This window comes from Balaenoptera ricei, chromosome 19 (genome assembly GCF_028023285.1).
Source record: "Balaenoptera ricei isolate mBalRic1 chromosome 19, mBalRic1.hap2, whole genome shotgun sequence".
NCBI lineage: Eukaryota > Metazoa > Chordata > Mammalia > Artiodactyla > Balaenopteridae > Balaenoptera > Balaenoptera ricei.
The window spans coordinates 4,699,067-4,716,066 of record NC_082657.1 but is presented as its reverse complement, the minus strand read 5'-3'; the positions used below and the strand labels follow the sequence as shown (position 1 = coordinate 4,716,066).

The following is a 17,000-nucleotide window of genomic DNA, read 5'->3' as shown; positions in this document are numbered from 1 at the left end:
CATGACTGTGGAGCAGTGCCTGGACATCCTGAAGCAGATCTTCGGGAGTAAAGAGGACTATAGAACCTCACATTTAAACTTCCTCCAGACATGCCAGAAGTCCGGAGAGAAGTCTCTGATTTTTTGCTACGGTTAGAGCCCCTGCTGCAGAACGCCCTGCAGCACAGCCCCTGGTCAGTGAGAAGCGCAGACATGATTCGCCTGAAACACGTCCTGGCTCAGGCCTCCATGAGCACCGCCCTCCAGGGCAAGCTCAAGCTCCTGGAGCAGCGAGGGTGTGCGCCCACTTTCCTGGAGTTACTGAAGCTCATTCGAGACGAGGAGGAGTGGAGACCACCATGGCAGTGGCCAGGGAGAAGCAGAGGCAAGTGGGAAGGGGCCGCAGGGCCTCTGGCCCCCAGGTACTGGCAGAAACCAGTGTGCCAGCCCGTCCGGTCATGGTGCAGGCACGGCTGTTTCGTGGGAGCAGCACTGAGACTGTCCAGACAGGGGCTACCCTGTCACTGAAGCGCAGGCAGGTGCCGTGCCTCTGCGGGACTGGGGAGGAAGGCCACAGCCAGGCAGCGTGTCCTAGGGCCGAGAACCAGCCCCCAGCAAAGCAGAAGCCTCAGCTTGCAGCAGAGGAGTTGGGAAACGAGATGGGGGCTGGGGCCATGAGCCACCCCAAGCCCGAGGAAGCACAGGCTCAGGATATCCAGGCACCCCCTGCCCTAGCAGGCAACCCAGATACTTTAACGAGGGGAAGGGGCCGTCCGCAGGGACAGTGGGGGCCTTGACTGGGGCAGAGGGGCAGGGCAGCCAGGCCCAGGCCCAGCCCCCTCGGCATCCACCAGCTGGAAGGGACTCCACCAACCAAGCCAACGTCAGCTCAGGGAGGCACCGGCGACACAAGCGGGGAGCCGCCATACCCAGCACGAGGGGTCCCCGAGCCTCAGACAGAGACCCCAACACAGCAGAGGCTGAGAAAGGTATAGTCGGGGGCTCTGGCATCAGCCCTGTCTTCCGGCCACCCTCAGACGCCCACCCTGTGGGCTCTGAGCTAATGATGCTGATGGGCCCCCAGGCCACGCGGGGCCTAGAGGCGCCTCCCCCGGGGCCGCCCCTACCGGAAGGAGCCAGCGCTAGCGCTGGTGCTGGCCAGGAAGAGCTGTGGGGCAGAGAGGAGGTGCTCCGGAGGGGACACCGTAGGGTCCAGCCCGTCTTCAGGATCATCTACACCGCTCGAGGGGAGCCCCGCCCCAGGAAGGCAGCCCCCTGGAGCCTCTGCGCAAGTGAGGGCCGGGGGCAGTCTCTTCCCCCTGCAGCCTGCAAGGGCAATAGGGACAAGGACAGCAAACGCTGTGAGACGATCCCAGGCGAGAGCGTCGGCTCAGCTTGGCAGGCAGGGCGCTGAGTACCTGGTGACCCAGTTACCCCACAACTGGCTTTGGTGTGAGTGGGGGGTGCAGGGAAGCGTTTGTTCCAAAGGAGGAGACGGAGGAGGGAGACATGGAGAAGAGGACGAGGGGCAGGAGGAGGAGGGGGGTCCGGGCAGGGTCCAAGAGAATTTGTTAGCGGGAGGAAGGAGTGTTTTGTTCTCCCTAGGTTTGTGCATGGCCACTGGAGACCTGGGACTGGCCTGGAGAACCACAACTCACCAGCTGCCAATGCCAAGGCCAGCCCCCAAAGCCTGCCACCTGGGAGCAGCCCTGAGTGGCCAGCCCCGGCCTAGGTGAGGGGCACCTGCAGATGGCTGCCACCCACACTGGCCTGGGAGACGTTAGGGGCCACTCAAGGTGCCAGGGCCTCCCTCCCGAGAGGGGACCCCTATTCAGTGTCCCCCCTCTGGGGCAGGCTGCTTCCTGTGCTGGCAAGCCCAAATGTGTCCCTGTAGGCCCCAGAGGGACCCAGGTGTCAAGGAGCCCCCCAGCCCCCGCTCCCCTCCCCCCAACACTCACACCCTAGCCATCGTCCCCCTGCGGAGCCCTGTGGTACGCCACGTGCCAGCCAAGGCTCTGGTCTCTGTGGGCCAGTGTCGTGAGCTCAACGTGTGCTTTCTGGGCGTAGATTCAGGCCCAGCGCTGCTTCTTGTTGTGGAAATGTGCGTGTGCTCTCCTCTGAGCAGTTCCCCCCACCCCGGCCCGGTGCGGAGACCCCGAGCCCAGTCCCAGGAGCTGGCGGGGAGGATGGGATGGACGAGGTCACAGCCAGCGCCCACCCCAGGACCTGGGAGCCCACCTGGGACCTTGGGAAGGAAGACCTGGACCGGGGCTGCAGGAGGTCTGCGGGAGGACCCCGGGGCCTGTGCTCTGCTGGGCCACCCCGTTGTTTCTCGGGACTCCACGTCCTCGGCTCGGTGGCGCGTGCCCTGCTGTGGGACCTTCCTGTGCCCGCCATAGGGCAGGGCCAGGCCCCGGGCATGTGGGCCAGAGGGGGAGGGGCTGCCCCGGGGGGAGCGGGCATTGCCGGCGCCCATCGTCCTGGCGAAGAGGCCACCCGTGGGGCCCTGAGGAAGGGAGACTTGGGGGATGGAGGGCCGCCCGGTGGGGTGCAGCAGAGGCACCTTGTTGGGGACCCTGGGATGGGGGGCCGGGACCTGTTGGATCCGGTGGCCGTTAGAAGTTCTTCTGTGTGTTGTTATGCCCTGTGTTCAATGGTTTCAGTCAATGTTTCTCTTTAATAAATTTCCCTCAGCGAGAACCTTAGAAAGGACACCACAATGGTGAGCACCAGGCCGACAAGGAACGCGATACTCACAGGAAGGTTACTGTCAACTGGCTTCTCATTAACGACCAGGTCACACACAATTCCATTGACTCCATCATGGGTGTGCTTTACCAAGAGAGAATAGTTTCCAAATTCTCCAAATTTGTATTCCAGCCTACAAACTTGCTTCTCCTCCGCGGTGTCATTAAGCTGCAGGATGGATCCGTGCTGGGTGCTCACAGCCACGACCTCAATGCTGGGCTCCCCGGGTTTCCTCCTCTGGGAGACGTCGACCAGGACCTGGAGCAGGCAATGATAACAGCGATCGAAATTCCAGTAGACGGTCAAGTTTGTCCCAGGCAGTTCATTATGGATGAGCAGCAAAGCCTGGTCCATCTTCAGCTCTAAGTGCCTTTTTTTTTCCTAAGTCTGGCGTCGGGGAGCCGCCGGGGGCCAGCAGTGCGGCGCTCAACACGGACGCAGCCAGCAGCAGCGTGGCCAGTGCCCAGCCCGCGCCCCCTGCCCCGCTCATGCCACCCGCCGCGCTCCCAGGACCCGCGTTGCTCCTTTTCATTCTCAATGTATTGTTTTACACTGAATGTTTTCATATGTTGAAGCATCCTGACATTTCAAGAACGTATTCTCTTTTTTTATCGTTTATAATCCTTTTAATTTGGTGTTAAGTTTAGCTTACTATTGTTGTATTGATGCTTTTTTTTTTTTTTTTTTTTAATAACATTTTATTTATTTATTTATTTATGGCTGTGTTGGGTCTTCGTTTCTGTGCGAGGGCTTTCTCTAGTTGCGGCAAGTAGGGCCACTCTTCATCGCGGTGCGCGGGCCTCTCACTATCGCGGCCTCTCTTGCTGCGGAGCACAGGCTCCAGACGCGCAGGCTCAGCAGCTGTGGCTCACGGGCCCAGTCGCTTCGCGGCATGTGGGATCCTCCCAGACCAGGGCTCGAACCCGTGTCCCCTGCATTGGCAGGCAGATTCTCAACCACTGCGCCACCAGGGAAGCCCCTGTATTGATGCTTTTTGCATCATTATTCATTATAGAGATTTTAGTCTGTGTTTTTTTTAAATGTCTGGCGCTATTAGAGTAATTCTAGTGTCATAGAGTTTGCAACTGTTCCTTTCTCTGTGTTTCTTTGGGGGCAGAGTTTAAGGAAGATTATTCTTAATTGTTTGGAAATGTTGTCTAGAATTCTGCAGTGAATGTATCTGGCCTTGTTGAATGGTTTTTGATTAGTGATTCCATCTTTTTTCTTTTTTTTTTTTTTTTCACACACACATTGTATTTTATTTTTACAAGAGATAAATCGACTGACACCAAGCATTGTACATGGATGACCACAACAAAAGCAACAATGATTGCAATTACCAAACATGAAACACACTCATACTATGTCATAGTATTGACATTCAGTCCAGTAATCCTCCACTGTAACAGCTCCTTTACTTTGCAGTGAAAATTGATTTGTATATTCTTTGCCTCTGAGTCCTTGTGGAATTTTTTTTTTTTTTTTTTTTTTTTTTTTTAATTCAGACAGAAAGTCACAAAAATTATACTCATCCTCATCAGTTCACTCAGTCCCATGTAATTAATTTTTTTTTTTTCGTCTTGATCTTTTGTTAGCACTTTTATGAGTTCATCAGTTTTTCATTAGAGTTCTGAAAATGCTTATTCATTCAGTTCAGCAGTACAGTCCGTTACCAGAAACCTGTACTTGTCAGAGTCTTTTCCATGTATTTCTTGAAGATGAAACCCTTTTATAGGAACATATTTGCAAAATCATCAGAGTACACCCAGAACTGTCTGTAAATGACAAAAGACTTAACAATGACCACAGTTAAAGATTTGATGACAGTTCATAATAATGCAGTTGACAAGAAAATTAGTTATTTCTGAGATATACATTTTAAAGTAATAACTAGGATTATTACTTATAACATTATACCAGAACATATAAGATTTTTAGAAATTTCATGTAATGTCTGAAACATTTATATTAACATATTTCCATACATATTTCCATACAAGTACAAATATAAGATTTTTAGTAATTTCATGTAATGTCTGAAACATTTATATTAACATATTCCCATACATATTTCCATACAAATACAAATATGATTTTTAGAAATTTCATGTAATGTCTGAAACATTTATATTAACATATTTCCATACATATTTCCATACAAATACAAATATAAGATTTTTAGAAATTTCATGTAATGTCTGAAACATTTATATTAACATTTCCATACAAATAACCCAATGAAAGTTTAGTATTAGTTGTTTTGTTTGTTTTTTTATACTGCAGGTTCTTATTAGGCATCAGTTTTATACACATCAGTGTATACATGTCAATCCCAATCGCCCAATTCAGCACACCACCATCCCCACCCCACCGCAGTTTTCCCCCCTTGGTGTCCATATGTCCATTCTCTACATCTGTGTCTCAACTTCTGCCCTGCAAACTGGCTCATCTGTACCATTTTTCTAGGTTCCGCATACATGCATTAATATACGATATTTGTTTTTCTCTTTCTGACTTACTTCACTCTGTATGACAGTCTCTAGATCCATCCACGTCTCAACAAATGACTCAATTTCGTTCCTTTTTATGGCTGAGTAATATTCCATTGTATATATGTACCACATCTTCTTTATCCATTCGTCTGTTGATGGGCATTTAGGTTGCTTCCATGACCTGGCTATTGTAAATAGTGCTGCAATGAACATTCGGGTGCATGTGTCTTTTTGAATTACGGTTTTCCCTGGGTATATGCCCAGTAGTGGGATTGCTGGGTCATATGGTAATTCTATTTTTAGTTTTTTAAGGAACCTCCATATTGTTCTCCATAGTGGCTGTATCAATTTACATTCCCACCAACAGTGCAAGAGGGTTCCCTTTTCACCACACCCTCTCCAGCATTTGTTGTTTGTAGATTTTCTGATGATGCCCATTCTAACAGGAGTGAGGTGATACCTCATTGTAGTTTTGATTTGCATTTCTCTAATAATTAGTGATGTTGAGCATCTTTTCATGTGCTTCGTGGCCATTTGTATGTCTTCTTTGGAGAAATGTCTATTTAGGTCTTCTGCCCATTTTTGGATTGGGGTGTTTGTTTCTTTGATATTGAGCTGAATGAGCTGTTTATATATTTTGGAGATTAATCCTTTGTCCGTTGATTCATTTGCAAATATTTTCTCCCATTCTGAGGGTTGTCTTTTCGTCTTGTTTATGGTTTCCTTTGCTGTGCAAAAGCTTTGAAGTTTCATTAGGTCCCACTTGTTTATTTTTGTTTTTATTTCCATTACTCTAGGAGGTGGATCAAAAAAGATCTTGCTGTGATTTATGTCAAAGAGTGTTCTTCCTATGTTTTCCTCTAAGAGTTTTATAGTGTCCAGTCTTATATTTAGGTCTCTAATCCATTTTGAGTTTATTTTTGTGTATGGTGTTAGGGAGTATTCTAATTTCATTCTTTTACATGTAGCTGTCCAGTTTTCCCAGCACCACTTATTGAAGAGACTGTCTTTTCTCCATTGTATATCTTTGCCTCCTTTGTCATAGATTAGTTGACCATAGGTGCGTGGGTTAATGTCTGGGCTTTCTATCTTGTTCCATTGATCTATGTTTCTGTTTTTGTGCCAGTACCATATTGTCTTGATTACTGTAGCTTTGTAGTATAGTCTGAAGTCAGGGAGTCTGATTCCTCCAGCTCCATTTTTTTGCCTCAAGACTGCTTTGCGTATTCGGGGTCTTTTGTGTCTCCATACAAATTTTAAGATGATTTGTTCTAGCTCCGTAAAAAATGCCATTGGTAATTTGATAGGGATTGCATTGAATCTGTAGATTGCTTTGGGTAGTATACTCATTTTCACAATGTTGATTCTTCCAATCCAAGAACATGGTATATCTCTCCATCTGTTGGTATCATCTTTAATTTCTTTCATCAGTGTCTTATAGTTTTCTGCATACAGGTCTTTTGTCTCCCTAGGTAGGTTTATTCCTAGGTATTTTATTCTTTTTGTTGCAATGGTAAATGGGAGTGTTTCCATAATTTCTCTTTCAGATTTTTCATCATTAGTGTATAGGAATGCAAGAGATTTCTGTGCATTAATTTTGTATCCTGCAACTTTACCATATTCATTAATTAGCTCTAGCAGTTTTCTGGTGGCAGTTTTAGGATTCTCTATGTATAGTATCATGTCATCCGCAAACAGTGACAGTTTTACTTCTTCTTTTCCAATTTGTATTCCTTTTATTTCTTTTTCTTCTCTGATTGCCGTGGCTAGGACTTCCAAAACTATGTTGAATAATAGTGGTGAGAGTGGACATCCTTGTCTCGTTCCTGATCTTAGAGGAAATGCTTTCAGTTTTTCACCATTGAGAATGATGTTTGCTGTGGGTTTGTCATATATGGCCTTTATTATGTTGAGGTAGCTTCCCTCTATGCCCACTTTCTGGAGAGTTTTTATCAGAAATGGGTGTTGAATTTTGTCAAAAGCTTTTTCTGCATCTATTGAGATGATCATATGGTTTTTATTCTTCAATTTGTTAATATGGTGTATCACATTGATTGATTTGCGTATATTGAAGAATCCTTGCATCCCTGGGATAAATCCCACTTGATCGTGGTGTATGATCCTTTTAATGTGTTGTTGGATTCTGTTTGCTAGTATTTTGTTGAGGATTTTTGCATCTATATTCATCAGTGATATTGGTCTGTAATTTTCTTTTTTTGTAGTGTCTTTGTCTGGTTTTGGTATCAGGGTGATGGTGGCCTCATAGAATGAGTTTGGGAGTGTTCCTTCCTCTGCAATTTTTTGGAAGAGTTTGAGAAGGATGGGTGTTAGCTCTTCTCTAAATGTTTGATAGAATTCACCTGTGAAGCCGTCTGGTCCTGGACTTTTGTTTGTTGGAAGATTTTTAATCACAGTTTCAATTTCATTACTTGTGATTGGTCTGTTCATATTTTCTATTTCTTCCTGGTTCAGTCTTGGAAGGTTATACCTTTCTAAGAATTTGTCCATTTCTTCCAGGTTGTCCATTTTATTGGCATAAAGTTGCTTGTAGTAGTCTCTTAGGATGCTTTGTATTTCTGCAGTGTCTGTTGTAACTTCTCCTTTTTCATTTCTGATTTTATTGATTTGAGTCCTCTCCCTCTTTTTCTTGATGAGCCTGGCTAATGGCTTATCAATTTTGTTTATCTTCTCAAAGAACCAACTTTTAGTTTTATTGATCTTTGCTATTGTTTTCTTTGTTTCTATTTCATTTATTTCTGCTCTGATCTTTATGATTTCTTTCCTTCTGCTAACTTTGGGTTTTGTTTGTTCTTCTTTCTCTAGTTTCTTTAAGTGTAAGGTTAGATTGTTTACTTGAGCTTTTTCTTGTTTCTTTAGGTAGGCTTGTATAGCTATAAACTTCCCTCTTAGAACTGCTTTTGCTGCATCCCATAGGTTTTGGGTCGTCGTGTTTTCATTGTCATTTGTCTCTAGGTATTTTTTGATTTCCTCTTTGATTTCTTCAGTGATCTCTTGGTTATTTAGTAACGTATTGTTTAGCCTCCATGTGTTTGTCCTTTTTACGTTTTTTTCCCTGTAATTCATTTCTAATCTCATAGCGTTGTGGTCAGAAAAGATGCTTGATATGATTTCAATTTTCTTAAATTTACTGAGGCTTGATTTGTGACCCAAGATGTGATCTATCTTGGAGAATGTTCCGTGCGCACTTGAGAAGAACGTGTAATCTGCTGTTTTTGGATGGAATGTCCGATATATATCAATTAAATCTATCTGGTCTATTGTGTCATTTAAAGCTTCTGTTTCCTTATTTATTTTCATTTTGGATGATCTGTCCATTGGTGTAAGTGAGGTGTTAAAGTCCCCCACTATTATTGTGTTACTGTCGATTTCCTCTTTTATAGCTGTTAGCAGTTGCCTTATGTATTGAGGTGCTCCTATGTTGGGTGCATATATATTTATAATTGTTATATCTTCTTCTTGGATTGATCCCTGGATCATTATGTAGTGTCCTTCCTTGTCTCTTGTAACATTCTTTATTTTAAAGTCTATTTTATCTGATATGAGTATAGCTACTCCAGCTTTCTTTTGATTTCCATTTGCATGGAATATCTTTTTCCATCCCCTCACTTTCAGTCTGTATGTGTCCCTAGGTCTAAAGTGGGTCTCTTGTAGACAGCATATATATGGGTCTTGTTTTTGTATCCATTCAGCCAGTCTATGTCTTTTGGTTGGGGCATTTAATCCATTCACGTTTAAGGTAATAATCGATATGTATGTTCCTATGACCATTTTCTTAATTGTTTTGGGTTTGTTTTTGTAGGTCCTTTTCTTCTCTTGTGTTTCCCACTTAGAGAAGTTCCTTTAGCATTTGTTGTAGAGCTGGTTTGGTGGTGCTGAATTCTCTTAGCTTTTGCTTGTCTGTAAAGCTTTTGATTTCTCCATCAAATCTAAATGAGATCCTTGCTGGGTAGAGTAATCTTGGTTGTAGGTTCTTCCCTTTCATCACTTTAAGTATATCATGCCACTCCCTTCTGGCTTGCAGAGTTTCTGCTGAGAAATCAGCTGTTAACCTTATGGGAGTTCCCTTGTATGTTATTTGTCGTTTTTCCCTTACTGCTTTCAATAATTTTTCTTTGTCTTTAATTTTTGCCACTTTGATTACTATGTGTCTCGGCGTGTTTCTCCTTGGGTTTATCCTGTATGGGACTCTCTGCGCTTCCTGGACTTGGGTGGCTATTTCCTTTCCCATGTTAGGGAAGTTTTCGACTATAATCTCTTCAAATATTTTCTCTGGTCCTTTCTCTCTCTCTTCTCCTTCTGGGACCCCTATAATGCGAATGTTGTTGCGTTTAATGTTTTCCCAGAGGTCTCTTAGGCTGTCTTCATTTCTTTTCATTCTTTTTTCTTTAGTCTGTTCCGCGGCAGTGAATTCCATCATTCTGTCTTCCAGGTCACTTATCCGTTCTTCTGCCTCAGTTATTCTGCTATTGATTCCTTCTAGTGTAGTTTTCATTTCAGTTATTGTATTGGTCATCTCTGTTTGTTTGTTCTTTAATTCTTCTAGGTCTTTGTTAATCATTTCTTGCATCTTCTCAATCTTTGCCTCCATTCTTATTCCAAGGTCCTGGATCATCTTCACTATCATTATTCTGAATTCTTTTTCTGGAAGGTTGCCTATCTCCACTTCATTTAGTTGTTTTTCTGGGGTTTTATCTTGTTCCTTCATCTGCGACATAGCCCTCTGCCTTTTCATCTTCTCTATCTTTCTGTAACTGTGGTTTTTGGACCATCTTTTTTCTGTTACTAGTTCATACAGATTTTAATTTCTTCTTTGGTTTGCGTTGATAGGTTGTTTTTCTAAGAATTTATTCACTTCTAGTTTATCCAATACTTAGGAATAGAATTGTCTTAATATTTTGTTCTAATTTTCTTGATTGTTGTCGAATCAGTTGTAATGTCCTCTCTTTCATTTCTGATTTCAGTAATTTGAGTCTTTACTCCTTTTGGTAGTTATTCTAGATGTAGGTAAGAACCAAGTTGTGAGCTTGTGATTTTATGTAGTTTTTATTCTCTATTTCATTGATTTGTAATCTAATGCTTTTTACATCTGCTAGTTTTGGCATATTTTCTACTTCTAAATCATTTATTTTTTAAGTTTCTTGAAATTTATTTACTTGGTAAACCACGACCTTTTTTGTCTACTTATTTGTATTTTCTCTTTCTCGATTTATTAAAATTTAATTAATATATATCATTTTATCAGTTTAAGGTGTACAGGGTAATGATTTGATCCAGTTATATTGCAAAATGATTACCTTAGTAGGTCACTTAATACATTCATCTGTGACATAATTACAGTTTTTTATGTGTGGTGAGAACATTTAAGGTCTACCATCTTATCAACTTTCAGGCATATAGTATAGTATTGATAATTATAATTACCATACTGTACATTAAATATGTAGAAATCTTTCAACTTAAAATGGTAAATTTACTCCTTTGACGAATATCTTCCCATTCTACTAACCCCTAACCTTTGGTAATCACTATGCTACTCTATGTGGCTCTTAGTTTGGCCTTTTTTTTTTTTTTTTTTTTTTGATATGTTTTACACATAAGTGAGATTATTGAGTATTATTCTTTGTGGATTATTTTACTGAGTCTATACCCTTGTTGTCCATCTGTATTGTTAAGAATAGTAGGAAGTTTTTCTTCTGTATGGGTAAATGATACTACATTCTGTATATCTCACAGGGTTTTCCCCCATTCATCTGTTGGACACTTAGGTTGTTTTGATGCTTGGGCTATTGTGATTACTGCTCTGATGAATGTGGGAGTGCAGGTATCTTCTAAGACAGTGATTTCATTTTTTTCGATATATTGCCAACACTGTAATTGCTGCATTATATGATAGTTTTGTTCTTTTTAAAATATGTTGAGGAGCTTTTAATAGTTTTCGATTTCTTTATATCTGTATGTTTGTGTATAGCATAAACTCATTCATCTGTTTTTGATGGCCTTCTTCTGGCTTCTCCTTCAAGTTTCAGCTAAGAACTTTCTTGTACATCTTACGGAATATTATGTGTGCTCTTTGTGAATATATGCATGGAAATGGGACTTATGGAATATTCAATTTATGCCTTACATAGGAAACTATGTGGTAGATGTAACCCTGCTTTGTTTCTGTAATGCTTCATTTTCTCCCTTTTTAAATGTCTTCGGTTTCTGTTCCATACCTATACTATTAATTCCCACTGTTAAAAATGGAGCAGTATTATGTTATTTGCTAGGCCAGTTCTTTTCTTTTAACTTCAGTATTTTCAGTTGCCTCATTACTCACACTGTAAAAATGATCCCCATTCATCCATTGAACAACTTTCTCAGGACACAACCTAAATCATTATGTGCAGTTATGATGACTCAGAAACCATTTCAAGTAGGGATGAGTGAATAATGTTTTTAGTTCCATGGGTCACTTCTTCTTGCATCTCCCCAAAAGTTTTTTCTCTAAACTCCTGGTATTTGTGTGTTTAATGTTAATTGCTATGTTCTTTGTGGTCATGGTGGAAAAACACTTTTTTTGAGAGCTCATAAAAGTTTTTCCAATTTGAATGTTTTGTCATAGTGTGTTTCAAATAAGGCTACCCTAAACTTTTTTTTTTTCTTCTATACATCAGGTTCTTATTACTTATCTGTTTTACATGTATTAGTGTATATATGTCAGTCCCAATCCCCTAGGCTACCCTAAACTTAATTTGAATTACGTGTTATCACTTTCTTTAGTAAGTAATCCTATTTAGTGTTTCTAAAAATTTGAACATCATGGTTGCACAGTTTCGTAACTGACTGTTTATAAGTATTACTTTTGGTATAATATGTATTTAACATGAAACATTTACTCATGCATTGTAATGAGTAGGTCATGTATGTTTCTTTATGTCTTGTAGCTATTTCTCATATACATGTGATCAAGAAATTACAACTGAAGTCAAACACCGATAGAGGTGGAGTATTCCAAACATTGATGTTGGGAAGACATGAAAACCAGAGAATCAAACATTTTTACCTCCTGGAAATTCAGGAAAATATGTATGACCATGGTTTTCAGTGGAGAGATGATGGAAGAAGTTACAAAAATATCCCTATATCCTGTCACCAAGATGTCACTGATAGAAGTCCACATGGTGGAAGGGATGCAAAAAACAAGCCTATTGGAAATAGACTTGTGTTAAGCCTTCAGGATGAACTGCATATGTTTAAAAATAAACAGAAAATTGATGAATTTAATAAAGCTGTTAAGAGTATCAGCAGTAGTTCCTCATTTTCACCACTTCAAGGAATTTCTCCTCCTGTCCAAAACAACATTTCTAATAGATATGGGAGTGATTTTATGCATCCTTCAATACTGACACAAGACCAGAGCCCACACAGGGAAGTACCTTACAAGTGTAATGAGTGTGACAAAACCTTTCATCAGGTCTCAAATCTCAGGAGTCATCAGAGAATCCATATAGGAAAGAAATTGCATAAATGTGATGTATGTGACAAGGTCTTTTGCCGAAATTCATACCTTGTAATTCATCGAAGAGTTCATACTGGAGAGAAACCTTACAAGTGTAATGAGTGTGGAAAGGTCTTTGATAAGAAAGAAAGTCTTGCAGTTCACCAGAGAATTCATACTGGAGAGAAGCCTTACAAATGCAATGAGTGTGGCAGAACCTTTCCTATCGGCTCATACCTCAAAAGACATCAGATAACACACATTCAAGAGAAATTATATAAATGTGATACATGTGGCAAAGCCTATCGTCAGAATCTATCCCTTCAACGTCATCAGGGAATTCATACTGGAGAGAAAACTTACAAATGTAGTTTTTGTGGGAAAACCTTTCATTGTGGCACAGACCTCAGGAAACATGAGATAATCCATCCAGGAGCAAAAGCATATAAATGTGATGTATGTGACAAAGTCTATGGTCAAAATTCATACCTTAAATATCACCAGAGAATTCATACTGGAGAGAAACCTTACAAATGTAATTTGTGTGGGAAAACCTTTTTTTTTAAAACAGGCCTCAGGAAACATGAGATAATCCATACAGGAGCAAAACCATATAAATGTGATGTATGTGGCAAAGTCTTCAATCAAAAATCAGTCCTTGTGCATCATCAGAGAATTCATACTGGAGAGAAACCTCACAAATGTAATGAGTGTGGCAAGTTCTTTCGTGAGAAGCAAACCCTTAGAAGGCATCAACAAGTTCATACTGGAGAAAAACCTTACAAATGTAATGAGTGTGGCAAGGCTTTTAGTATGAAAGGAAACCTTGCAGCTCATCAGAGAATTCATACTGAAGAAAAACCTTACACATGTAACAGCTGTGGCAAAGTCTTTCGTGAGAAGCCAGCTCTTAGAAGGCATCAACGAATTCATACTGGAGAGAAACCTTACAAATGTAATGAGTGTGGCAGAGCCTTTCGTGAGAAGCAAGCCCTTAGAAGGCATCAACGAATTCATACTGGAGAGAAACCTTACAAATGTAATGAGTGTGGCAGAGCCTTTCATGAGAAGCCAGCCCTTAGAAGGCATCAACGAATTCATACTGGAGAGAAACCTTACAAATGTAATGAGTGTGGCAAAGCCTTTAGTCAAAGTTCAACCCTATCAAGTCATTGGAGATTACATACTAGGGAGCAGTCTTACAGATATAATGAGCATGGCAAATTCTTCAGTGTGCTTTCAAGCCTAAGTTAATACCATCAGGTAATCCATATTGGTGAGAGACTTTAATAATGTTTTGATGTGACAAGGCTTTTAGCAGGTGTCCCCACCTTAGGCTTTATTAGAAAATTCATTATGGTTAGGAACCAGATAAATGTAATTATTGTGTCCTGTCCTTTAAACAAGGAATTTATTCACCGAAGAATTCATTCTAGAGATTATTTCACAAATGTTATGAATGGGAGAGAAAACTTTACTCGGGGCTCACATCTCACTAATCATAAGACAGTCCATACTGAACAGAACATTACAGCTGTTCTCCACCTTGGGACTGTTTTATTATTTTTTTAACACTCCTTAATACCTGCTCCCCATTCTTGAATATGCAGTATATGAATATATTTTCTTGTTCTTTCATGTGTCTAAATAAATGTCATGGTATGCACCTTGATTTAATTTTTTTTATTTATTTATTTGTTTGTTGGCTCTGTTGGGTCTTCGTTGCTGCGCACGGGCTTTCTCTAGTTGCGGCGAGCGGGGGCTACTCTTCATTGCCATGCGCAGGCTTCTCATTGCGGTGGCTTCTCTTGTTGCAGAGCACAGGCTCTAGGCACTTGGGCTTCAGTAGTTGTGGTACTCAGGCTCAGTAGTTGTGGCTCGAGGCCTCTAGAACACAGGCTCAGTAGTTGTGATGCTCGGGCTTAGTTGCTCTGCGGCATGTGGACCAGGGCTCGAACCCCTGTCCCCTGCATTGGCAGGCAGATTCTTAACCACTGCGCCACCAGGGAAGCCCCCTGCACCTTGATTTAGATGAAGAGAAAATAGGAATGTAGTAAGTGTATGCAAAATACTAAAAATTTAAAAATCATGCAATTTCACATTTGTCCTTTACATAAATGTCATGACATGCACCTTGATTTACATGATGGGAAAATAGCAATATAGTAAATACATGCAAAATATTAGAAAATTTAAAAATCATACAATGTTTTTGTCCTTTTTGAGCTCAGTGCTTTTTTTTTTTTTTTGCCTGCATGCAGTCTACATTGCTGACTGTGGGCTTTTCCTTGTGGTGAGCAGGGGCTACTCTTTGCTGTGATGCATGGGCTTCTCATTGCGGTGGCTTCTCTTGTTGTAGAGCACAAACTCTAGGCGTGTGGGCTTCAGTAGTTGCGGTCTGCAGGCTCTAGAGCACAGGCTTAGTAGTTGTGGCGCATGGGCTTAGTTGCTCCGTGGCATGTGGGATCTTCCCAGACCTGGGATCAAACCCCTGTCCCCTGCATTGGCAGGCGGATTCTTAACTACTGTGCCACCAGGGAAGTCCATCAGTGTATTAATTTTAAAGGATCAGTGTTCATGGATTTTCTTGTAAAAATGAGTATTATACAATGGGAACGTTTTTGTTTGAGAAACGAGAAATTTCATATATTCACCTTTAAAACATTTTTTTGTTTTTGCTAGTTTGCACTTGTGGTCATTTACTGGAGTATAGTGGAACCCCACCCAAAGTTTGGTTTGGTTATTGAGGGTGATATTGACATTGAAGTGTTAGGAGAATGTTACATAATTCAGCTTTCTAGGCACATGTTGGAGACTTCCAAGGTGTTCAAAAAATGGTTTGAGAGGACAGGGAATGGTGATTGGCTTAATGTGTTAAGGAAATTACTTGATGAGGCTTGACGTTTGAACTTCCAGGTTGAATCAAAGAAGGGGACCCTTCAGGCTTTTTTTATCAGCTTGCTCAGGCTGAATGGGAAGATGTTGTCCCGAAGATTAAAAGGTGTCAGTAGTCAAACACTGAAAAATGGAGTCTGACTGTTTGACAAAACAGTGAATATTTGCTCTTAAAACTCCTGATTTCTTGATAAGGGACACCACACTTTTCTTTATGATAATAATTTATTACATTTTTTTGTTTGCAGCACACATTCATCTCATTGTGCAATGTGGTTGTTGAAAATGCTTATAAAATATTAAATAAATTGCCTAAGGTATTTTTATCCTAGATTAATAAAAATGGGTGTTTGGAAGTGTTTATCAGATAATATAACTAAGCAATTTACTAGAAGAGCAATTATCGATAACCTCTTAAAATCTCAATTTCAAATTGTGGTATTAAGCAATGTGATGTACATGGTTAATTTTCTACTGTAATATATACATATATATATTTTTGGCTGCACCATGCAGCTTAGGGGATCTTGGTTCCTTATTCAGGTATCGAACCCCGTCCCTGCATTGAAAGAGCAGAGTCCTAACCTCTGGACTGCCAGGGAATTCAAGAAAAAAAGTTTTTTTTGAATACAGTTTTTTCTTAACATTACTTTTTTCTTTCCCCACATATTTCCTTTGTTTTAAACCAAAGGATCTCTAAATCAGTGGGTTGTTTTAGGATTCCTGTGAAATGAAAATGAACATAACTCAATGAGAGGTAGAAAGTAGAGGCACTGTAAATATGAAGGGAGTTCCTTTAGGACTTTAATTCCATGGAGGCCTTTAGGACTTTAGTTCATTTTGGAATGTCATGAGGGTAAACTGAAATCTTTTAATGTGGGAGTTGGCTGTGGTCAGGTGTTTCAAAATCCAGTATGTGGAGTTTAGGAAGCACACAGTGAAACCAAAAGGATTAATGAGATAGACCCCAAGAGTCCAACTATAGTTTGTAACAAGGAGACAATCTCCATTGCCAAATGCCTGGAAGCCGTTCTGCCATTTCCCAGTGATGTATTGACGTTCAAAGGCAGAGCTCCTTGCAGAGAAAATAAGATTTGTGCTATTTTTAGCATGACAACTGATACCCATTATGCTCCACTTAGACTTTGTTACTAAACAAAATAATACAGATTCTTTGATAAGTGATCTTTAAAAAAAAATTTTTTTTTTTATTTATTTGGTTTGCTGGGTCTTATTTGCGGCAGGAGGGCTCCTTAGTTGTGGCATGTGAACTCTTAGTTGCGGCACGCATGTGGGATCTAGTTACCTGACCAGGGATCCAACCTGGGCCCCCTGCATTGGGAGCATGGATTCTTAACCACTGCACCACCAGGGAAGTCCCCTTT

At 41.3% G+C, this 17,000-nt stretch overlaps 1 protein-coding gene and 1 pseudogene across 1 annotated transcript in view; one reads left to right on the top strand and one right to left on the bottom strand.

Annotated features, from left to right (window-relative positions):
* Positions 1-14,325, top strand: part of LOC132354078 (zinc finger protein 347-like) — a 44,010-nt gene extending 29,685 nt beyond the window's left edge. Inside the window, exon 3 of the mRNA XM_059905689.1 lies at positions 12,167-14,325. Coding sequence (XP_059761672.1) covers positions 12,167-13,974 — 1,808 coding nt within the window. The 3' untranslated portion in view covers positions 13,975-14,325. The remainder of the gene's footprint in view (positions 1-12,166) is intronic.
* LOC132353838 (heparan-alpha-glucosaminide N-acetyltransferase-like) lies at positions 2,656-3,259 on the bottom strand (annotated as a pseudogene).
* Positions 14,326-17,000: the final 2,675 nt, after the last annotated feature.